At 60.8% G+C, this 21294-nt stretch overlaps 1 protein-coding gene across 1 annotated transcript in view; it reads left to right on the plus strand.

The window, feature by feature from the left end:
* PPP1R37 (protein phosphatase 1 regulatory subunit 37) overlaps window positions 1-21294 on the plus strand; it is a 36959-nt gene that overhangs the window by 11790 nt on the left and 3875 nt on the right. The window contains exons 2-7 of the mRNA XM_037058376.1: window positions 18028-18125; window positions 19315-19360; window positions 19590-19690; window positions 20308-20427; window positions 20667-20817; window positions 20926-21081. Of these exons, the coding sequence (XP_036914271.1) occupies window positions 18028-18125; window positions 19315-19360; window positions 19590-19690; window positions 20308-20427; window positions 20667-20817; window positions 20926-21081 (672 nt within the window). The remainder of the gene's footprint in view (window positions 1-18027; window positions 18126-19314; window positions 19361-19589; window positions 19691-20307; window positions 20428-20666; window positions 20818-20925; window positions 21082-21294) is intronic.

The raw sequence follows: 21294 nt of genomic DNA on the forward strand, positions 1-21294 counted from the left end.
TATGCGCCCCGAGGGAGCTCGTGCCGTGTGAGTCTGTCTCCTCACGAGTCCCATTTCCAGCCCTATGCGCCCCGAGGGAGCTCGTGCCGTGTGAGTCTGTCTCCTCACAGCCAGCGGAGCTGGTGCCCGGCGGCTGAGGGGGAGCAAGGTGTGAGCGGCCCTGGCTTTCAAAGTAAGGTCTGTTCATCTTTCTCTAAAGGAAAAGTTGGGAAGTCTAAAGAAGAAAATCAAAATTGGTTGTTAATCTCACCATCTGGAATTTTTTTAAAAACAGCTCTATGGAGATGCGATTCGTGTGTACCTCACCCTTTCACGGTGCGCAGTTGGTGGGTTTTGGGTTTTGCACAGAGTTGTGCTTCTGTCGTCACAACTGCAGAGAATTCTCATCACCCCCAAAGGAAACCCTGTCCGCCTTAGCCCATACCCCCAAACCCGCCCCCGCCCCTCCGCCGCGCCCTGGCTGCTTTCTGTCTCTAGCTTCTGGACATTTCCTGTCATGTGTAATCGCGTCTGGCTTCTCCCATTCGACACGACGATGGTGTCAGAGTTCAACACGTAATCTGTCCGTCATTCTTTGTTATTGCTGAGCATGTGTTCCATTATGAGGTTCCCCACACTTTATTTACCTCCTCATCCGCCGATGCACGTTTGAGGCATTTCCACTCCGGCCGTCACGCGCGGCGACGCTGTGGGTGGTGATACACAAGTGTTTGTGTGGACGTGTGTTTTCATTTCTCTCGGAGTGGAAGTGCTGGGCCGCGTAGTGACTGTTCAGCCTTCTGAGCGGTTGCCAGGCGGGTGTCCCCGGCCACTGCCCCACTTGACATTCGCCTCCACCCCCCGCTTGCTCTGCCCTTTCGCTGCCAGGTGCCCTGGTGGGTGGAAGCCCGACCTCCTTGTAGCTGTGATTTGTGCTCCCCCGGCGGCTGATGGCATCGAGCATCTTTCCGGGGGCTCCCTGGGCACCTGGACATGACCCCTGGAGAGATGTCCATTCAGACCCTTTGCCCAGTTAAAACTTGGGTCGTCTGTCTCTTTGTCATTGGAACGTGAGAGTTCTGTATATATTCCAGATGCGGGCTCTTATCAGGGAAATGGTTGGCACCACCTGGAATGTTTCAGCCTTAAATGCCGGAACACTTCCTTCCCGTGTCTTTTCTACAGCGAGGTGTAGCCACGAGAGGTAAAAATAAAACGGGGAGGGCGCTGCATCGAGGATCCTGTGTCTGCGCTTGATTTTCGTGTTTTGTACAAAGTGTGACTGAAATACATTCCCGGGCCATTGTGATCCGTTCTAGCCACTTCCGCTTTGCTGAGCACTGAGGTCCCTTCCAGTTTCCAGTTGTGTAAATAATGCAGTGATGTGCATCCCAGTCCATAAATCTTCGCGTTCGTCACGGGGAGCTTTCTCTGAAACAATTCCTAGAAGGCGGCTTTACCCTCCCAGAGGGGAGGGGGAACCTTTGAAGCCTCAGGTGCCATCTGTGCCTGCTCAGGACTGCAAGCCGTGAGCGTGAGTCCTGTCGCTCTAAAAATGTTATTGCTGCTGCGTGGGTGGATGGCCGCAAGGGCCAGAGCGACCATTTAAAGGAGACACAGACACACATACAGGCAGTAGGAGTGGACGTGTGTGGTGGCAGTTACCCAAAAAGCGTGTGTCGGGTTGGAGAGGAGCGATCAGTCACAGATAAGGAGTCAGGGACCAGCGCGCTGTGCCTTTCGGGTCAGCGCCGGACCGGGGAGTCCAGACACGCTTGCCGGAGAGAACTCCCAGCGCACAGCCAGCCGATTAAACAGCAGGCACGTGAAGACGGGTGGGGAGAGGTGAGCTCCCCAATTCTGACCAGACTCTCAGACGCAAAAGGTAAAGCACTCCAGAAAACCGTTTTGAAATTATATTTTAGTTTTATCCACAGCTTTCTTCTCTTAGGCACTCTCTGAAAATTTCACTCAGAGTTGCGTTCAGCTGCCTTGTGGTTGTGTCTCTTGGTTTTTAAAAAGAAATGAGTGAGCCCTGGCTGGTGTGGCTCAGTTGGTTGGAGTGTGGTCTCTAGACCGAAAGGGCGGTGGTTCAGTTCCCAGCCCTGGTTCCATCCCGGGTCAGGGCATGCACAAGAAGGCAACTGATGGGTTTTTCCCTCTCTCTTCCTCTGGAAGCAGTGAGAGAAGTGTCCCTGGGTAGGGATTCAAATAAATAAATGAGTGGTAGAGTGAGTGAATAGTATTGGAATTTCATTGCACAGATAGTTTCCCTCGTTCATCTTTTGCCGTCCTGGAAAGGGGGGCGGGCAAGGCACCTCTTCTTGAAAAGAATCACTTTCTCCTTTGCCCCTGCCCCTCCCTGTCTCTATAGGGGGGCGCCTGGCCCTGCCCGAGAGCTCACAGTGTGGGGAGGGGGAGAGGAGTGCTGGCCGCTGCTCAGAGGGGGTCAGCCAGGTCCCTGGTGTGCAGGCCAGGCCCAGGCCAAGTGTCAGCAGGTTACAAGGAGGGTCCCCTGTAAACACAACTGTAGCCACTGTTCGCTGAGCACCGGGCTGAGCCACCGGCAACCGCCTGCTGAGACTGTGCTCCTTTGCAGAAGGGGGCCAAGGCCAGAGTGGTTCTGTCCAGACCCCTGGAGCACCACTCTGCTTAGCCACAGCAACGCGAGTCCCGGGGCCAGACTCCAGCCCCTCCCACCACAGGGCCACCCCGTCATCAGCACCTTAGGCGTGAAGGTCCCTTTTATCATTGCCACTCCCCCCGCCCCAGTAGCCCCGTGGTCCTCGTGGTCCTCGTTGTCTGGCCCCGCAGCCCCAGGGCCTCACCGTAGGTGGTATTTTGCCTCCTCTCAGCTGCCCCCTCCATCCCTTGGTTCTGCCCCAGCAGCCGAGGGCCAGGCCTCTTTGCTCCTGGGAGGGGTTTCCCAATTTTTCTGTGCAGCTCCCGACTGTTTGCATCCACTCCCTCTCTGTGCCCCCCCTTCCCTCCAGTGTGAGCATCTGGGAGCGGACGTTCGGCTGCAGCCTTGGCATCTCGGCTGGTGCCTGGCACTAGAGGACTACTGCGGGGGCAGTGTCCGACTCTTACCTTTCAGGTCTCAGCCTAAGTGCTCCTTCCTCTTGCAGGTCTCTCCTCATCGTGGCCTCCAGTCTACATCCACATGCCTGCTTTTCCTCGAAGAGTGTTCTTCTCACACTTTGGCATTTTTATTGGTGCACTTCTCTGCCTTCTAGCAGTTACTCCCCAGGCCTGTGTTGGTTCCCACTGTCCGCCCAACACTTCTCTGTGTTGTTTGGTGCAGACTGAATAAGTTCGTCCTTTATTTCCCAAACAGACTTTCTGAGGGTACGTGGTGTTACTCACCTGTCGCAGGTGAGGGAAAGGGGGGCTGAGCATTGAGAGGTCCCAGATGCCCGGTTTCCATCCCTGGAGCCTTGGCTGGACCAGTAAACAGCTCACAGTTACTTGACTTTAAAATTCCAAAAGGAGACCTCCACCAGTGCCTCTGAATGCGGCCGGCCCTCTGGTGCCCCGGACCGGAAGCCTGCGTTTGGCAGCCTGAAAGAGGCTGCCCGCCTTTGGCGAGGCTGCTTGTCCCATGACAGGCACCGGTTTTCTCAGAGGCCCCTCCCCCGAGCTTGACCTCCTCCTGGGACTTGGGCCTATGGCTGTGATGGGAACAGTGAGCCGCTGAGTGACTCGCAGACCTTTTTCAGGCACCTCGGTGCCCCCCATCCTGCACTGCCTTGCCTGTTTGCTTCATTTAACTCTGACTGACACTTCCAGTTTCCCAAAGGCGCCGTCAGGGCGTACTCTGAGCCTTTGCACATGTCTCTTTCGTCTGCTTTTAAAATTACTGTTATTAAATTCTTTCCTTGGCGTATGAACTACGTAAGTAACATACACGTAAGCCAAAGTGCGGTGTAGTGAAGACCTGTGAGCCTACCTCCCAATTTAGGGAGCGTTGCCACTAACTCACCTGCACCTGTGGGCGGGCGGGCGGAGTAGAGCCCCTGGCACCCGTCCACAGTGTCGGAATGGCCATGCCTTGGTTTTTGTTGGTTTTTTGTTTTGTTTTGTTTTATAACCTATGTGTGTGCTGAAAAGTGTAGTGTTTAGTTTTGCTTGTTTTTGACTTTTATAAAAATGGCATTGCATTCCTAATTTCTTTTTTGTTTTAAGATTTTGTTTATTTACTTTTAGGGAGAGAGGAAGGAGAAAGAGAGGGAGAGAAACATCAGTGTGTGGTTGCCTCTTGCACGCCCCCTACTGGGGACCTGGCCTGCAACCCAGGCGTGTGCCCTGACTGGAAATTAAACTGGTGATTTTTTGGTTCCCAGGCCGATGCTCGATCTACTGAGCCACACCAGCCAGGGCTGTATTCCTCCTTTCATCCATGTAAGTGCTCCAGAATATTCCATCGTATGACCAAGCCTTGGGTTGTCCGTTATGTCTTTGGTGGGTGTTGAGGCCGTGTCCAGCATTCAAGATTACAAATCGGTGCCGCTGTGAACCTTCCGGTGTGTGTCACCTGTAGCGTGAGCAGTATTTTCTCCAGGGCACGGACTGCGGGTGGGATTGCAGCTCACAGCTGGTGAGTCTGTGCAGCTTTACACGGTCATGCTGAACTCTCTCATGCGGTTCTCCCTCCTTCACTCGGCCGACTCCTACCCATCTTGCTTTCCCTTCCACAGATGCCTGTCGAGCACCTCCCACGTGCCAGGTATAGTTATGTTTCAGGGGCAATGATAAATGAGACTCACAACCCTAGTGCTCACATGACCGAGTGGTATAGGTACTCCTCCAGGAAGCCCTCCTTGACCCCCAAACTGAGTTAGGTGCTCTCATGGGCTACCCTGTCCTGGCCCTGCCCACCCTGGGGCATCACTGCCTGGGGGGGTGGGGGATCTGTCTCCCTCACCCGACTGGGAGCCCTGTGTGGTCAGAGACCAGAGCTGCATCAGGTCACCCACCTAGAAGTGATGGGTTCAGTGAGGGATTCGTTGAGTTACTGCTGAAATGTGCACCCTTGAGGCAGGTGGGATTAGGAGAAAAAGATGGAATCCAGTATTCAGTACTTGTTGGAGTTCACCCTGGGCCGAGGGCCCATCTGGCCCAAAGCCCAGCACTTCCTGAGTGGCCACGCCCACCAGATGCCTGGCCCTGTGCTCGGCCAGTGGCAGGTGGAGGAGACCCGGCTGCTGCCCTCAGCTGTTTAGAGCAGGGCCGCTGCCCCGCTGCTCCCTCCCCGACCGTGTGTGTGGCTGGTTGGCCAGTGGCGCTTCGAGGGGAAGTGCGAGGCCCACCTGGCCCCCTGGGAGCTAGAGAGCCAGTGTGGGTGTTCTTTTAGGTGGGTGAGACCAGAGGCTGTGTGAACCCTTACAGAACGACGCGGCAGGGAATGTCATGGCGCCTCGGAGGGGCGTGCGGGCCACTGTGGCCTCACAGGTCAGCGGTGGCAGGAACCCTAAAGGCCGGTGTTTTCAGAGCCCCCACTGGGTGCCAGGCCCGTGCTACAAGCTCCTGTGCTCCAGCCAGTTAGGTCTGCACTGTGTTCCGCAAGGAAGCCGCGTTTTTGAGGGAGGGCCCTGGGACTCGGGGTGAAGCCCAGCTCACCTGGCAAGTTGGTGGTCATCCCTAGGAGCCCGGCTCCCTCCGCCCTGCCCCGTGTGACTAGCAGGCCTGCCCCTGGAGCTTTCCTCCTGCCCATTTGACCCTGCACATCAGAGCTGTGCACTGGAGCAGCGCCTACCCTGCCAGACGGCGGCGGGCAGAGGTTCAGGGCGTGTGCGGAGGCGCAGTCAGGTGGGGCCAGGCTCCTCCTGCGTCCTGAGCCCGCACTCCCAGCCACAGGCACTTCCCTCCAGGGCACCTCTCTCCTGCTGCTCTGATGTGCTCATTGGTCCCCAAGCCTTCACTGCTGCACCCTCCGGCACCCAGCCCTGTGCAAATATTTGTCCTTTGGGCAGACAGGAGCGTGTGTGACCAGTATTTCCAAGCCGGGAGGCGCGGGACAAGTGGAGGGACCAGGCGCCAGGTGAGCCTCCAGCTGGAGCCGATCGCTTTGCGACCTGTGCTCATCCAGCGTCCACTCTGGGGGATTGCGCAGGCCCTGGACCAGTGACCACAAGGGCTGCTGTTTACCAGGCCCCGGGCCCACGCCATGTGCTTTACAGGGTGATCTCAGAGTGTGTGTGGGTGGGGGGGTGAGCCCCATTTCCCAGCAAAGGGGACTCAACCATAGAGATGAAGTCCCTCTCCTGTGACGGCTGGGGTCTGTTCCAGGGGTCAGAGCCAGAAGCTGCACGGGGCCACATGAGGTGAGGGAGGGCATTCATCGGAAGGAGCCAGGGCCTCTGCCAGTTCCAGGGGCGGGGAGGCCCTGAGAGCAGCAGGGACTGGGACCAGTGCCCACGCTCCCCCCACACACACACACGTGCTCATGTTCTTCTTCCCACTGGTCTCCTGCCGAGCAGGCCTGGCCATCCTGGTGGCCGGGACAGGGCTCCTCGGCCAGGCCCCACATCCTGCCTGTCAAACAGGGTCCGGCTTGCCTCATGAGGGTGGGGGCAGTTCTCAGAAGAGGCAGCCTGGGTTCTCCAGTACCCCACATAGGCACCAACAGACACACAGTCTGACCCCAGAGGCCACGCCCTGGACCACCAGGCTGCACCGTTCGTGTGGTGAGAAGGCGGATTCACGTCACAAGACAGAAAGTCAGTAGTGTCCTCAGAGGAACCCATCCCTTCGGGGAGCCCCTTCCAGCTGGGGGCTCCTGGAGACCACACAGGACTCCCCTCCTGCACCACAGACAGCCTCGCAGACAGCCCTCGGTCAGTGGGCAGTCCCGGGCACTTGTGTTCCCTGGGTGTCATTAGTCTCCATTCACGGCAAGCCAGTGCTCAGGTCTGGGGCAGTGCTGTGCGGGGGACCCAGCAGGGCCAAGGCCAGCCTGGCCCTGCCTCCCAGGGGAGGCGAGGGAGACAGTCAGCCAAGTGCCCTCCAGTCCCGGACAGATAGAGGGAAGGGGGTGGGCGGCGGCAAGCCAGGGCCCCCGATAAACACTATCGCAGCCCGGCTTTGGGCGGGTCTTTGCCTTAGGAAGGAGATCGGACCCTGCAAACCACAAACCGCAGGGCGCACCCCACCCCACACTGGATGGACTGGGTTCCAAAGGAGGTCAGGCCTGCCCTCGAAGTCCTCTGTGTCCATCTGTGTGTCCTTGGCAAGGGCCCCACTGCCCTGAGCCTCAGTTTCCCCTTCTGGAAAGGGTGGGGGTGGGTGTCTGCCCCCAAAAGAGTGGTGGTGAGCAGAAAGGCGGTCAAGTGTGGTTGAGAGCAAGTACCGTTGGGCTCGAACCCCGGCTTTGCCACCTTTATGGGCTCTGTGACCCTCGACAGGCTCGCCTCCCCTTGTGTCAGTTTCCTGTTTGAAGAGTCAGGGAAATTTTAATCCCAGACCGTAGGGTGGTTGAGGGCCGTGAATGAGGTGGCGGACGTGCAATGCTCCGGAAGCCTCGGTCGCTGTCGGTGGTGGTGGTGCAGAACTAGAGGTTGCCTGGTATACAGCTGGGCCGGGGCTCGGGGGCTTTGTGCACCCGGGGCAACTGGGGCTCGATTAAGGCCTTGACTTTGGCCTCACCAGTGCCGCTGGCTGTACCAGGCTCCTTCTGTGGTCAGGGCCTGATAAGTCCTGTGGGGTCGGCTTCGTTCCTCCTGCCTCAGGCACCTTGGAAAGAGGTAGACGTCTTCTGACCCCACGTGTTTCGGTTACAGGGTCTTCAGCTGGGCCGAGCCCGGGGAGTTTGGGTGGGGCAGGTGCCCCTCATCCCTGCAGAGGGCCAGGACCTGCAGGCAGGATGCCCCAGCCCACTCCCCCCGCCCCCCCCCCCCGCAGCTGGGGTGGGGAGGGGGAGGGAGGGCCATCCCTGCCTGTGCTGACGGAAGGGTCTGGGGGGGCACAGTGCTGCTCTCTGTGCACCCCGCTTCCCCCACTGGGAGAGAGGGAGACTGTTTACACGGTGGAGCAAGTCATCTCTTCGCTTACTTGCGGTTCACTTTAGAGGGTGCAGTGGCACCCTGGCCCCTGGGGGCCCTTGGGCGAGGACAGACAGCAAACAAGTGAGCAGGTACTGGCTGGGGTGCGTGCTGTGAGGGGACAGGGGCTCCGTCCCTGTGGGGAGTGATGGGGGATGTGCTGCTTTAAAGGGTATCGGGGGGTGTTTCTCGGAGGAGGTGGCATTCGAGCAGAGACCTGAGCGACAGGTGGGGAGAAGAGCTAGGTGAGGGCGGGCTGCAAGTATTAGTTGCAGACCCGGAGGCAGGAACATGTGAGGGGTGAGGGGTGGGTTGGGGTAGGGGGGGCTGGGAGGCTGCACAGCAGAGGTGAGGGGCACCCCATCATCCCCATCGCAGTCAGCAAGGCCTGGTCCTGGGTGAGGAGGTCCAGGGTCAGGGCAGGGCGGGAGCACGGCCTGCCCGTGTCTGTGGGCAGCGGCTGCAGAGGGCGCGTTCTCCTCTCCTGGGGGACCTGCTTGGAGTCTCCGGGCACATCCTTGCCAGGTGGCCTGTGTGTAGCCAGCGGACAAGCGCTGCCAGAGGTGGGCAACCCATAGGGGCCATCCGGGGTCTCCTCAGCCCTCCCAACCCTGGGCAGGGGCTGATGGGTGCTGTCCAGGCCCCGGCACCCAGGGGTCTCGTAGACTTGCCCGACTGGCTGCAGTGAGGGGTGGCCGGCTCCGCCCGCTGAGGGGACCTGCTTGTCGGGTGGCACTGGCACTGGTGCAGCTCAGGCAGGCCGGGCCTGGTGTCACCTTTGGCGACCCGATGGCAGCTGGATGGGCCACTGCACTGGGAAGGGTGGTGCCCAGCCTCCATGAGCTGTATACTACCCCCTGTCCCTCTGAGTCCCCGAGAGGCTGTGGGCGGTGCAGAGGAGTCTGAAGGGGCGCATCGGGAGGAGTAACTCATTACCGGGGCTCCTTCGTTTTTCCTAGAGTCACAGGCAGGGGTTTTTCATAATGTGCTGAGCAACTAGAAATCCCTGCCAGGGCCTCCACCTCTGGCTGAGGCAATGCCCCCGGCCCTCTGGGCTGTGTCACTGCCTGTGGTCTGTGACCAGGCCTCCTGTTCCCCAGAGCACCCCATTGGAACGGGGGTACTGCTCTGTACCAGGTCCCCAGGGGGGCCCCCAGCCTGGCAGGGGAAAGGCCCCCAGAGGTGGTGGGCCAGGAAGCCCAGGGGTTGGGACTGACGTGGGCGAGGGCGGCCACGAGCACTTCCTTCTGGCAGGTGAGTTTGCGAAGTCAACTCTGGGGTCTCGATTAGGAGGCCGACTCTGGAGACCGAAGTGGCCCAGCAGTGAAAGAGGACATCCCTCAGGGGGTGTGGCCTATGTGGTCACTCGGGCAGTGCTGCCTCTGGACTGCCTTTCTTCGTCTTTGGTGGAGGGTCCAGCCGTGCTCCCTTCCTGGGGCCGCCTGAGGAGGTCACCCTGTTACCGTGCACTGTCAGTGACGTCCCCGCAGAATGTGGGGCCACCACCACAGCCAGGCTTGCGCCGTGAGCCTCAGGCCCCTGTGTGCCTCAGAGCGCTCCTCTTGCAGCCTCCCCACTCCCTGTCCCCTGCCTGTCCCTGGGGCGTGGGCACAAGGCCATGCTCACGTTCCTCCCTCCCTCCGTCCCTCCCTCCCTTCCTTCTCTCCTTCCTGCACAGTTTTGCTGAGTACCTGCCCAGCCCCAGGCTGACGGCCCAGGGGGAGCCGGATTTCCCTCCCAGCCCAAATGTGGCATCCATGCCCCCTGGGGGCCACCAGCTCTGAGCAGCTGCTGCTTTTCCCATTTAAATTTTTTAAATTTTATTTATTTTTAGAGAGAGGAGAAGGGAGGGGGGGGGAAACATTGACGTGTAGAGAAACATCCATTGGTTTCACTCCCACTCACCTCCCACTCACCCTGACTGGGGACCGAACCACAACCCAGGCCTGTGCTCCAACTGGGACTCGAACCGGTGGCCTCTCACGTTGTGGGACAACCCCCAACCAACCAAGACACACCGTTCGGGGCTCTCGTTGAACCCTTTACTGCCACCATCTTCAGATATGTATTAAAGCCGGAGTTTAAGGAACCCACTGCCAGCCCCGGTCATGACTGGGAGGTCGGGGCTTACTGACCGCTCACAGCGAGCGCATTGGTGGGTGCCTGCGTCCTCCCGTTCTGCATTTGCAAACGATGCCGCAGTAGATAAGCTTATAGGGACAGAATCTGGCTCTTTGCAGGGTTACTTAGGATGCATCTCCAGAAGTAGAATGTGTGGAACAAGGAGGGGGTTGTGTTTGTATTCTGGAATTCTGACTGGTGTTGCCAACTTGCCTTCCAAAGGGATGGTCCTGATTGGCGTGTCCCCCAGCTGCCCAAAGCCACACCAGCCACACGGTCTCACCAGAAGCACGTGTGTCCAGCCTGTGGGTGAGGGCCCATCTGGCAGGTGTCTGCCTTCGAGCCCTCTGAGCCGGCTGGAGTGGGGGATGAGACGGCCCCTCCCCGCTGGAGGAACCGGTGGCGGGGAATCCAGGATTTGGGGAGCAGCCGGCCGACCAGGAGCAGGTCTGCTGCTCCTTTCAGCTGGAAAAGTGTCCAGGGGCAGGTCGCTCCCCACTCCGAGGCTCCTCTGGAAAGTGGTGGAAAGCGGGGGGCCACGTTTCTGCTGAGGGCTGTGTGGAGGTGGAAGGGGCAGGTGCAAAATGATGGTGCCCCAGAGCAGCCAGGAGGCCCCTCCCCCCGCTGTGCTGAGGAAGGATTCTGGGGGTGGGGGGAGGCATGGGAGGGAGTAGTGTTTGGCAATGTAGGGCAGTGGCCGGCAGATGGGGTCTGAAGCACAGACCTGCGGTCACATCCCCCACTCTGGGCCGAGCACGTTCCCTCCACAGGCCTCCGGCTCCTACGTGTGGGTCACATGTTCCTGGTCGCAGGCCCTGACACGGAGCCCTGAAGGGTTGGCAGCAGAGGCATTACCAGGCAGTCGAGCTGGGCCTGGGCTGGGCAGGGGCCTGGTGGCTGGGCAGGGACCTTGTGGCTGGGCAGCATAGGTTAGGGCGTTGCCCACACACAAGGAGGAGGGTGGAGCCTGGGAGTGCCGCCCCCCACGCTGGAAAAACTGACTGACAGATGCCATTGGGAAGGCAGCCGCTGACCTCCCAGGTTTCTCCACACAAGGGCCCGAGGGGCGGGCGTGAGGAGGCCGTGGATGGTGGTGAACCTCTGGCACGATGCCCGGGGCTCTGTGATGTCCTTCTGTGGCTGCTCAGCAGCAGGACCTTGGAGAGTTAGGCTTGAGGTCCTGTGGCCTGCCCTTCCCACAAAGGTGCTTCCACGAGATGCCTGGTCTCAGGAAACCAGCCGGAGCCCTCAGATCTCTCAGGAGAGAGCCCTGTGAGCCCTGCGCTCCGGTTCCCCTTCCTGCTTCCTGCCGGCAGAGATGCGGCCTCGCTTAGGCCAGGCACCCACCTGACTCTCGGATTCCTGTCAAGCGGGTGACAGTGTTGGGTACCCTCATGGGGCAGGGGCAGGCAGAGCCGTGGCGACTGTAGCAGACAGTGGGTACGTAGACAGCCAGGCCTGGGGAGGACAAGGCTCCGTGCTGTGAGGCCGTGGGGAGGGGCTTGGAACCCAGGTCCCCTAACCTGGGCTGCTCACACTCTTAAACCCAGTGCTACAGGGCTCGGGGCTCTCTCGATGATCATGTGTAAGTGTGTGTGTGTGTGTGTGTGTGTGTGTGTGTGTGTGAACAAGAGCTTGAGAACACAAGGAAGTGTTTTGTGTGTGTGTTTAAGATTTTGGATGGAGGGAGGGAGAGAAACATCCATGTATGGTTGCCTCTTGTGTGCCCCCTACTGGGGTCCTGGTCTGCAACCCAGGAGTGTTTTCCTAGCGGGGAATCAAACCCGCGACCCTTTGGTTTGCAGGTCGGCACTCAATCCACTGAGCCACCACACCAGCCAGGGCTGTTTCCCTTCTTTGTTGGGATGGTGTAAATAACACTTGCATCAATGCTCTTGGTCCGTTTGGCCTCCACCCTCTGCCTGAGTCTGTCTGTCTGTACTTGTACTTTCCAGGCTTGAACCCAGACTCCCGCCTACCTCTCCCTTGCCCTGCCCCTAATGGGTGGCAGACGTTTGGGCTTCAAGGTCAGGCGGACCTGGACAAGGCGTGGGGGCAGGGCTTTTTCTTAAGTAGACTTGTGAGTTTTTTCGGTAGGTAAAATACGAAAAGGTAAATAAGGAGAAGGAAGCCCCCCTTCCCCCTTAACTCTCCTGGCCAACCTTCCTGCAGAGCTGCCGCCCAGTTTCTGGTAAGCCCACCCAGAACCAGCTGGGACAGCAAACTGCAGCCTGGCCTGGAGCTGTGTGAACGGAGTTCTGTTGGAGCGCTGACTGTGGCTGCTGTCCTCCCGCAGGCTTGGCCACTGACTGGGGTGCGGCCCCAGAGAAGAGTGTGGCCCCCAGTGGGACGCACAGCCGTGCGTGTGTTTGAGTCAAGTCGGATCTGGGTACTTCAGTCCCACCCCCACAGGCCCCCCCCCCCCCGCGTGACCTCTGTGAGTCTGGACTCAGAGCGCAGGGCAGTAAAGGATGGTCCGCGGGCAGCTGAGGCCTTCATGGCTGCAGCTGGCACTGGCCCCGCCAGGGGTGCCCAGGCCACCATGGCTGCTGGCCTTCCCAGCTGTTTCCACATCTCAGGCTCCCGGCCTGTCATCTGGGCCGTCCCCTGTCCTGCTGCAGGTTGTCACCAAGATGCAAGGACTCACAGGGGACCACAGCTCATGCCTTTGCTGTGTAATCCCGACAGCCTGCCTGTTAGGGAACACAGGGGGCCCCCATCCCTATAGGATACAACCCCCCCCCCAGGCGTGGCTAGCTCCTTTCACTGCTCTGCACCCAGTCTGTGGCTCCCGTCTCACGCCTCGAGCCCCACTGTGTCCCCCCACCCCGTCACACCTCCCCCTCCCCTGCTGTATTTGTGTCCACCCCACCTGGGTCCCCCACCAGCTGTTGTAGCCCCAGCGGGGAGTGCTGGCCCCCATCCCCCACACCCCGGTGTTGCTTCCTGGTATTTGACTGTCACTTGGAGGGATGGCTGTGTCTGTCCTCCGTCCACCCCCGACCCCAGGCTGGCAGGGATGGCCTGAGTCAGTGCCACCCTCTGGTGTCCATCCTCTCCTTGCATCTCATGGTGCCTTTGCACCTGTGTGCAAAGAGGGACAGACTTCTCTCTGTCTGTCACCCGATACCCAGCATCAGATTTCTCTGACCCTCCGAGGGCCATNGGTGTTGCTTCCTGGTTTTTGACTGTCACTTGGAGGGATGGCTGTGTCTGTCCTCCGTCCACCCCCGACCCCAGGCTGGCAGGGATGGCCTGAGTCAGTGCCACCCTCTGGTGTCCATCCTCTCCTTGCATCTCATGGTGCCTTTGCACCTGTGTGCAAAGAGGGACAGACTTCTCTCTGTCTGTCACCCGATACCCAGCATCAGATTTCTCTGACCCTCCGAGGGCCATGGCAGGTGGCAGGGGAGGCAGGCCCTGTTTACTCCGCAGCCTCTTCCTGCGAGACTGGGGCCCGCGGCTGGGACAGCAGAGGTGCAGCCCTCCCGGGGGCCCTGCCCACCAGCTGCCCCACTGCTCGCCCCTCCCCAGAGTCCAGGGGTCCCCTCAGTCTGCCCCTGTCCCTGCCCCCTTTCTCCTCCTCAGTCAAAGACAGAGTGAGAACAAAGCCATCTCTGGTTTCAGAGCGAGGCAGGCCTGGGGCGGTGAGATCCAGTACCGCCACCCCAACCCTTCGGCCTTGAGCGGACGGTGTGTCCCCTTGTCACGCCACCCGTCTGCCAGGAGGGCCTGGGGAAGCAAATCCGCCGGAGAGCTCTGGCGCAAAGGAGAGCTCCGGCGTTGCGCCGTCAGCAGAGTTCCGCTCCCAGACCTGGAGCTGCGGCGGCCCCCACCGGCACCTTTTCCTCCAGCGCGTCCCCTGCAGAGTGAGACGCAGCTCCTTCACCGTGTCCTCGTGTCCTCTGCCCTGAGATCTGTAGGCGGCCCTTTGGAGGGGGGGACCACTCCAAGCTGTCACCGCAGCCTCCCAGGACCAGGACTGGAGTGCAGGTCCCCTACCTCTGCGCATCCCATCCCCAGCCTGTGTGATGTCCTCTGTCCCTCACACACTACAGTCCCCCTCGCTCTCAGAACTCCAGCCCCTGCTTAAGTCAGCCCTTCAAAGCCTTGGACTTGGGGGTTGAGCAGACACATTCAAACCCTGACCTGAGACACGCAAACGAGTGTCCACCTCGCACACCCACATGTTGTCCTGGCCTGACCGTCTCGTGCCTGGACAGGTGCCCTCGTGGGCCTGTCCTGGGTCCCTGCCTCCTGGGGTGTGTGTGAGTCCTTCCTCAGGGACAGATGTCATTAGCCTGCGCTCGACTCACCCCCGTTCCAGGGGGAAGGCGATTGAGGCCCTGAGTCTGAGTTTGATTTGGGAGCCGGAACTGGACCCCAGGCACTCTGGCCCCGCAGCCGCATTCTTACCGCTTCCCACCTGCTTTTCCAGCCCCACGTCCAGGGGTGGCACTGGGGAGGCCCTGTCCGAGATGGCAGGGCGGGCAGAGGCAGCGGCGTCCAGGCCCCAGTCACTTCAGTCGGCACCCCCGCCCGCCCTTGGCAGCCTGGCCCGTCGCCTCGGAGCCTGTGCACTGCGGTGGTCCCCTTGCATTGCGCTCCCCGGCGGACAGCAGACAGACAGCGGACTCACGGACAGACATCCGAGCCTCCCCGTGTTTCCCCTCCGCCTGCCCTCACCACCCCACAGGGAACCGTGTGTGACGGCCTGGCACGGCTCAGTGCTGGGCACACGCTGCGCGTTCGTTCTCGGAGCCCCACCTGTGGTGCTGATTTCTTGCCATTTTTTCTGAGATTGGCTCATTCTTTTATTCCAGTGCATCCCGTCTCGTCCCAAAGGGCAGCACACACAGAGTGCTGGTTTCGCGGTGGTGCTCCCTGTTTCTCAATACACATACACGGAACACGCGTACATCGTGGTCACTGCGAGGTCACTCGTGCATCACTGCTGCTGACAGGGCTCCGGAAGACCTTGTGCTGCTGTCGGGGCCGCTGAGGCCCGGCGGGGGGCACCCAGGCCTGACCGAGCCCTGCCTTCGTCCCTTCCTGTCCCTGCCCAGTGCTGCCCCCACCCCCAGACTGGGTCTCAGGCCATGGAGGAAAGTGACAAGACGCTGCTCTCATTCTTGTTGTCAGGGGGCACCAGGCCCCCCCTCCAAGCACGTCCACCCTTTACGCCCTCCCCTCGGTTTTCCCTTCTGGAAATGGGTGGGCAGGTTTAATCTCTGAGAGTTCTGGCTGTGACCTCATGTGAGGCTGTGCCTTTGTCCAAACCCGGTAGATGCCTGGCTGGAGGGATGGTCAGATGGAGGCCGTGGGTAGAGTAGAGGCGGCCAGGTTAGAGACCCTGGGCCTTCAGCTCACCCAGGAGGCTCCGTGAGGATTTTGGGAGGCAGAGGAGAAGCTTGGCTCAGTCTGGCCAGTCAGGGAGGACTTCCTGGAGGAAGGGACGTCGGAGCTGAACACCTCAAGGACCAGTCGCAGTTCGAGGGGTTGCTCAGGTGTCACTTGCACCCTGTACACTGTCTGGGGTGCTGAGAACTGCTAGTGATGGTCCCTTGTGTGCCCAGTCCCTGTTCCGTCCCTGTATGGCCTGACCAGGCCGGCCCAGCCTGGGGCCTTCTGGAAGGGAGTGTGTCTAGGGGACAGGTTTGTGCTCCTCAGCCATCTGACGCTAAAGCCTGTGGACCCTCCTTGGAGTGATGATTTTTAAAAAATTTTTATTGATTTATTTTAGGCAAAGGGGGGAGGGGTAGAGAAAGACAAACATGAACGTTGGTTTGTTGCTCCACTTAATTTATGCGTTCACTGGTTGATTCTGGTGTGTGGCCTGACTGGGTATTGAACCCACAACCTTAGCATAGGGGGACGATGCTCTGACCAACCAAGATACCTGGTCAGGACTGGAGTGGTGAATTTTTAAAATATTTTATTTATTTATCTTTAGAGGGGAAGGGAAGGAGAGAGGGAAAGAAACATCAATGTATGGTTGCCTCTTGTGAATCCCCTGCTGGGAACTGGCCTGCAACCCAGGCATGTGCCCTGACTGGGAATTGAACTGGGATCCTCTGGTTTGCAGGCTCGCACTCCATCCACTGAGGTACACCAACCAGGGCTGGAGTGATGATGTTTAAAAGCAAAAAATAAAATAGGATTGCAGAGGGCACCAGTGAAAGTGCAATTAAATTTTTCAAAGCCATGACCTGGTGTCTGTGCTCTTCCTTGTTGACACGCAACGTAGCAGGAGGCGGCATCAGCGCGGATGCCCGCGGTCTCCGGCGTGGTGGTGGCGTCCCACAGCTGCAGTCACACCACGCGAGAGCATCTGCCGCGCGTGTCGATGGCAGTGTCAGGGTCTGCCACACACCATTTCTTCCCTGTCTCTCTTCTTGCCTGTGTTAGGAGGCAGGAAATGCTGACGTTCAGTTCAGCCCAGGAAAATAAAGGGGCAGTTTTCCCCACTGAAGTTTCTCAACCCCTGAGGGTCACAGACCCCGCTTGGCCAGGCTCCCCGAGGCAGCTGCTGCCTTCCAGGCAGGGCCAGCTCCAGCCCCCACCGAGCTGGGGGCCCCAGGCACCTGGCAGAGAGCTGGTGCCAGGCAGGCACACAAGGACAGCTGCCCCCCCGCCCCCCAGAAGGCTGCTCGTGGCCTGCAGCGCCACAGGGGTTGCAGGTCAGGGGCAGAGGGCCAGGCCCCACCTCTCTGCCCTGGGAGGCTGGGGTCACTGCTGGCAGCTCACCCCCAGCACAGTGGTTGCAGCCTGCCTGCCCCGCCCAGCGCAGCAGGGGGAGAGAGCTCCAGAACAGGGGTCCCGCTCGGCCCCTCACCAGCTGCCCAGCCCGAGGGAGGCGGCTTTCCTCTCCTGGGCCTCGGGCCCCTGCCTGCCCCAGGGAACAGGGTGGTGACTGGTGAGATCGGGGTGCAGCCTCCGGCAAGAGCAGTGGCTGGAGGGAGGCTCTGCTTGGGGGCACTCCCCTGGACTCTGTGCAGGGGCTCCTGCTGGCACCTGAGAGCCAGGCCAGGGCTGTGCCAGGGTGAGGCGGGGCTGAGAAGGGCAGCCAGAGCCCCTCCTCCTGACCCCTGGACCCCCAGAGGTTTCTACCCCAGGCCTGACCCTGTCCCTCCTCTGCTCACCCTTTCCTTCCTGTTCTTCTGGTCACCCCGGGGCGAATCCAAAAGCCAGAACCCTAAACAGCGCCTGTGTCTCACTGCTCGGGAAATGGCGCAGTGAGCAGCAGGCTCAGACTTGAACTCCTTACGCCCTGCTACGGAAGCCTCTGAGGCCACACTCTGCTCATCCCCACTTTCAGTGGGTGTCCAGGGAGGGCACATCTGTGCAGACAGAAAGGCCGGTCGGTCTCCCTCCCCCGTCCCGTGGGGGCTGGGGGGACGCCAGGCTGTGCAGCTGCGGGGGGAGGGTTTCGCCGTTGATGGTGTTTGAGGAGTGGGGGGCTCCCGGAGGCCACGTGGCACCGCAGTACGCAGTACTGAGTTTGGAGCTGGCTATGGCACTTAGCCGCTGTGGACCTTGGGCAGGGGCCCTACCTCTGTGAGCTCGTCCTCGCAGCCGTGGGGCTGGCCCCGGGCTCAAAGTGCCTGCCGGGGCTGGCGGTGACCAGGCTGGCCTCAGCCCTCCCAGTCTGGGGGCGGAGACGGCTGAGAGTAGAAAACTGTGTGATATCAGTTGGGTGTTGTTCGTGTAGAATTGCTCACTGAGCCACGGGGAGGGGGGAGGGGGACTCAGTTGGGGGGCACCCAGGGCCCTGACCGGAGGGCAGAGCACAGTGGCTTGTTGGAGGAGGCATTTCACAGTGGAGGCCGAGAGGGGAGGGGGCCCCAGAATGTGGAGAGTCACAGGCCGGGGTCCTCTGTGCCCGCAGCCCAGAACGTGACCGTGGACGAGGTCGTCGGCGCCTACAAGCAGGCCTGCCAGAAGCTGAACTGCAGACAGATCCCCAAGCTCCTCAGGCAGCTCCAGGTACGCCAGGCGGGGGAGGGGCTGCTCCTGGGGGTGACGCGTGCCCCCCACCCCCGCCCAGCCCGCTCGCCCAGCTGAGGGCCTTGTGCTTCATCTTGGAAAATCCTCCCGTCAGCTGTAAAAGTCATCAGGCTCCTTGTGAACACTCAAGCAATAGAAAGTTGTGTGGAGTAAGGATTTCGGGTATCTGTCACTCCCCGAAGAAATTCTGTTCCCCAGGGAGAAAGCCACGTATACAGTATTTATTCTTAAAAGCCTGAATTACAAAAGCACTACACATATGGTCTCTCATTTTTCAAAAATCACAACACTTGACATAAAAAGCCAAGTTCTCTTCTTGCCCAAGTCCCAGTCCCAGTCCCCAGGAGTCCCTGCTGTTGTGGGGTTTTGTCCTCTGGCCTCCCAGGCACCTGTCAGACAGTGGCCACGGTCCTGCAAGGCACAGACCGGAGGGTACAGCTGTGCCTGCCACACGTGCGCAGCACCCCGGCCCGCCCCCGCCCCCTCCTCCTGCTGGCGCCTGCCCCATGGCCCGGCTGAGCTGGCGAGGCCCCGCGCAGCGCGCCCCCCCCCCCCCCCCCCCCNCCCCCCCCCCCCCCCCCCCCCCGCTTGTCCCCAGGTTCCGTGTTCCCAGAGCCACTTCCTCCTCAGCGCCACTATCAGCGGCCCCATCACCCCCCACCTCTGTGCACCTGGGTTCGAGGTTCTGGGGTGGGTTCCAGAAGGTCTTGTTTTCAGGTCCAGGGAAAGATGGCTGCTCAGTGCCTGGTTCAGACCAGGCCTGCTGCTCACAGTGCTTGGCCCTCTGCAGGGCCGGGTCCTTTTGTCTGTTCTCGGGTTCACCAGAGCCCTGTCCTGTGCATTAAGGCACGTGGCGGCCAGAGAACCTGGCACCTGTGAGGTTTTTATTTTAAGAATAAATACTGTATTTATTCTGGGCTGGCGCTCAGAACCAGGAGGGGCTGGGGAGACGTCTTGTCTGTCTAGAGCCCGTAGCCCTCTTGATGCAGCACCCACGCCAGGCCCTCGGGTCCGGCGCTGCCCTGCTCTCTGCGGTGCCATGCCTGCCCGCCCCGCCCTGGGGCACTCCCTCACCTCAGAAAGGGCAGAGCTCCCCCACCCACTGCCGGGGTCCAGCCTGGGCGGCAGGGGCTTCCTGCCTTAACCGCCACCCATTCTGCTTTGCCAGGAGTTCACAGACCTCGGGCACCGTATTGACTGCCTGGACCTGAAAGGTGTGTGTCTGGGCCGGGGCCGGGGCCTAGGTAGGCAGGGCCAAGCTTTCCTGGAGGTGGATCCGAGGGCAGAATGTGGGGCTGGGCTGGCTCGGGGTCACCGAACCCTATCTGAGGAGCGTAGGTGGAGCTGGGCCAAAGAGAGGTATGGGGGGCCCTTCCCTCCATTGCCCCTCACCACATACAGAGGTGAGCTCACGCCCACGCCCGGCGCTGCGCCTCCTTCCAGGGGAGAAGCTGGACTACCGGGCCTGCGAGGCCCTGGAAGAGGTCTTCAAGCGGCTGCAGTTCAAGGTCGTGGATCTGGAGCAGACGAACCTGGACGAAGATGTGAGCAGCCCCTGCCACCGCCCTTACCCGCCTCCTGAGCTTGTGGCTTCTTAGAGGTTTGGGGGGACGGGGCACTGCAGGAGGAGGGGACCCCCTTGGACAAAGGCTGGGCAGGGCTTCTTAAGGGATAAACCAGGGAGACGTCCCATGCGACCAGAGTGACTGCGAAGAACGTTGAGGCCCAGAGGAGGGGGTCTCACAAACCCACCCCAAAGGCAGGGGCTTCGTAGACAAGGGAGAAACTTGGGGAGTTAGGCCTGAAGGGAAAGTTGTGGCCACCTCGAGCCTTTCCAGGGGTGTCCTGTGCCCCTGACTCAGGCTTCTGTGTGCTGCCTCCGCAGACTTGGAGGTCACCAGGAGCCCAGGAGCTTGGGCCGCAGGAGAGCAGGCGGGGACGGGTCCTGGAGGAGTGAGGCTCAGATCAGGGGGACCAGGGGCCTGTGCTGGGCACTCAGCATGTCTGTCCTGGGCTGTGTGCGAGACAGCCGACCAGCTCTTTCAGGAAATGGGGAGGGCTGCTTCCCACGACCCAGGCGTGCGGAGCCCTGTGGGGAGTCAGCCCCGCCTTCTGCCCTCCCCGCCCGCTGATCCCTTTGTCCCCTTGTCTCCACCCCAAGGGTGCCTCGGCCCTCTTCGACATGATCGAGTACTACGAGTCGGCCACCCACCTCAACATCTCCTTCAACAAGCACATCGGCACCCGGGGCTGGCAAGCTGCTGCCCACATGATGCGCAAGGTGGGCACGCCCCCCCCCCCATACACACAGCCTCTCTGAGGTGGGGGGGCTCAGGCACAGAGGGTCCAGGCGCCTTCTCGGGCAGCCGGCTCTTTAGGGGTGCCAGGCTCACCCACGGGCCCCCAGAACAGGCCGTCCCCCGCAGCCAGTTTCCCCAGCTGTAGAACCAGGTGGCCCTGCCATCTGCTGGAACCTGGGCTGTGAGGTCCCCTGACCCAGCCCCGCTCCTGCCGCGCCAGACCAGCTGCCTGCAGTACCTGGACGCCCGCAACACGCCCCTGCTGGACCACTCGGCGCCCTTCGTGGCCCGCGCCCTGCGCATCCGCAGCAGCCTGGCGGTGTTACACCTGGAGAATGCCAGCCTGTCGGGGCGGCCCCTCATGCTGCTCGGTGAGCCCTGGGCCGGCGCTGGGTGGGGACGGCCAGCCGCTCACTTTGGGACGGGGGCTGCCGGCTGGGCCCCTGGGCCAGGCCACTCATGAGCCCCCCTGCCCCCAGCCACGGCCCTGAAGATGAACATGAACCTTCGGGAGCTGTACCTGGCTGACAACAAGCTCAACGGCCTGCAGGACTCGGCCCAGCTGGGCAACCTGCTCAAGTTCAACTGCTCCCTGCAGATCCTGGACCTTAGGAACAACCACGTGCTGGACTCAGGTGGGTGTGAGGCCCACCCACCTTTCTTCCACTTGCCCTGCCCCCGCCATGCCCAGCTGGGTGCTCCGTGCTGCTGGGGACACAGTGGTGACCAAGACGACCCAGCTCTGCTCTCCTGGGGCTCGAAGTCCCATGGGGAACACAGGCCATTCCCAGGCGGTGAGGACTAGGCTGGGCAGGGCCGGGCTCGGGGGGTCAGGTAGGGTGTCCTGG

The sequence above is a fragment of the Sturnira hondurensis genome, unplaced genomic scaffold, assembly GCF_014824575.4.
Source record: "Sturnira hondurensis isolate 20B ecotype Veracruz unplaced genomic scaffold, ASM1482457v3 Scaffold0001020, whole genome shotgun sequence".
Lineage (NCBI taxonomy): Eukaryota > Metazoa > Chordata > Mammalia > Chiroptera > Phyllostomidae > Sturnira > Sturnira hondurensis.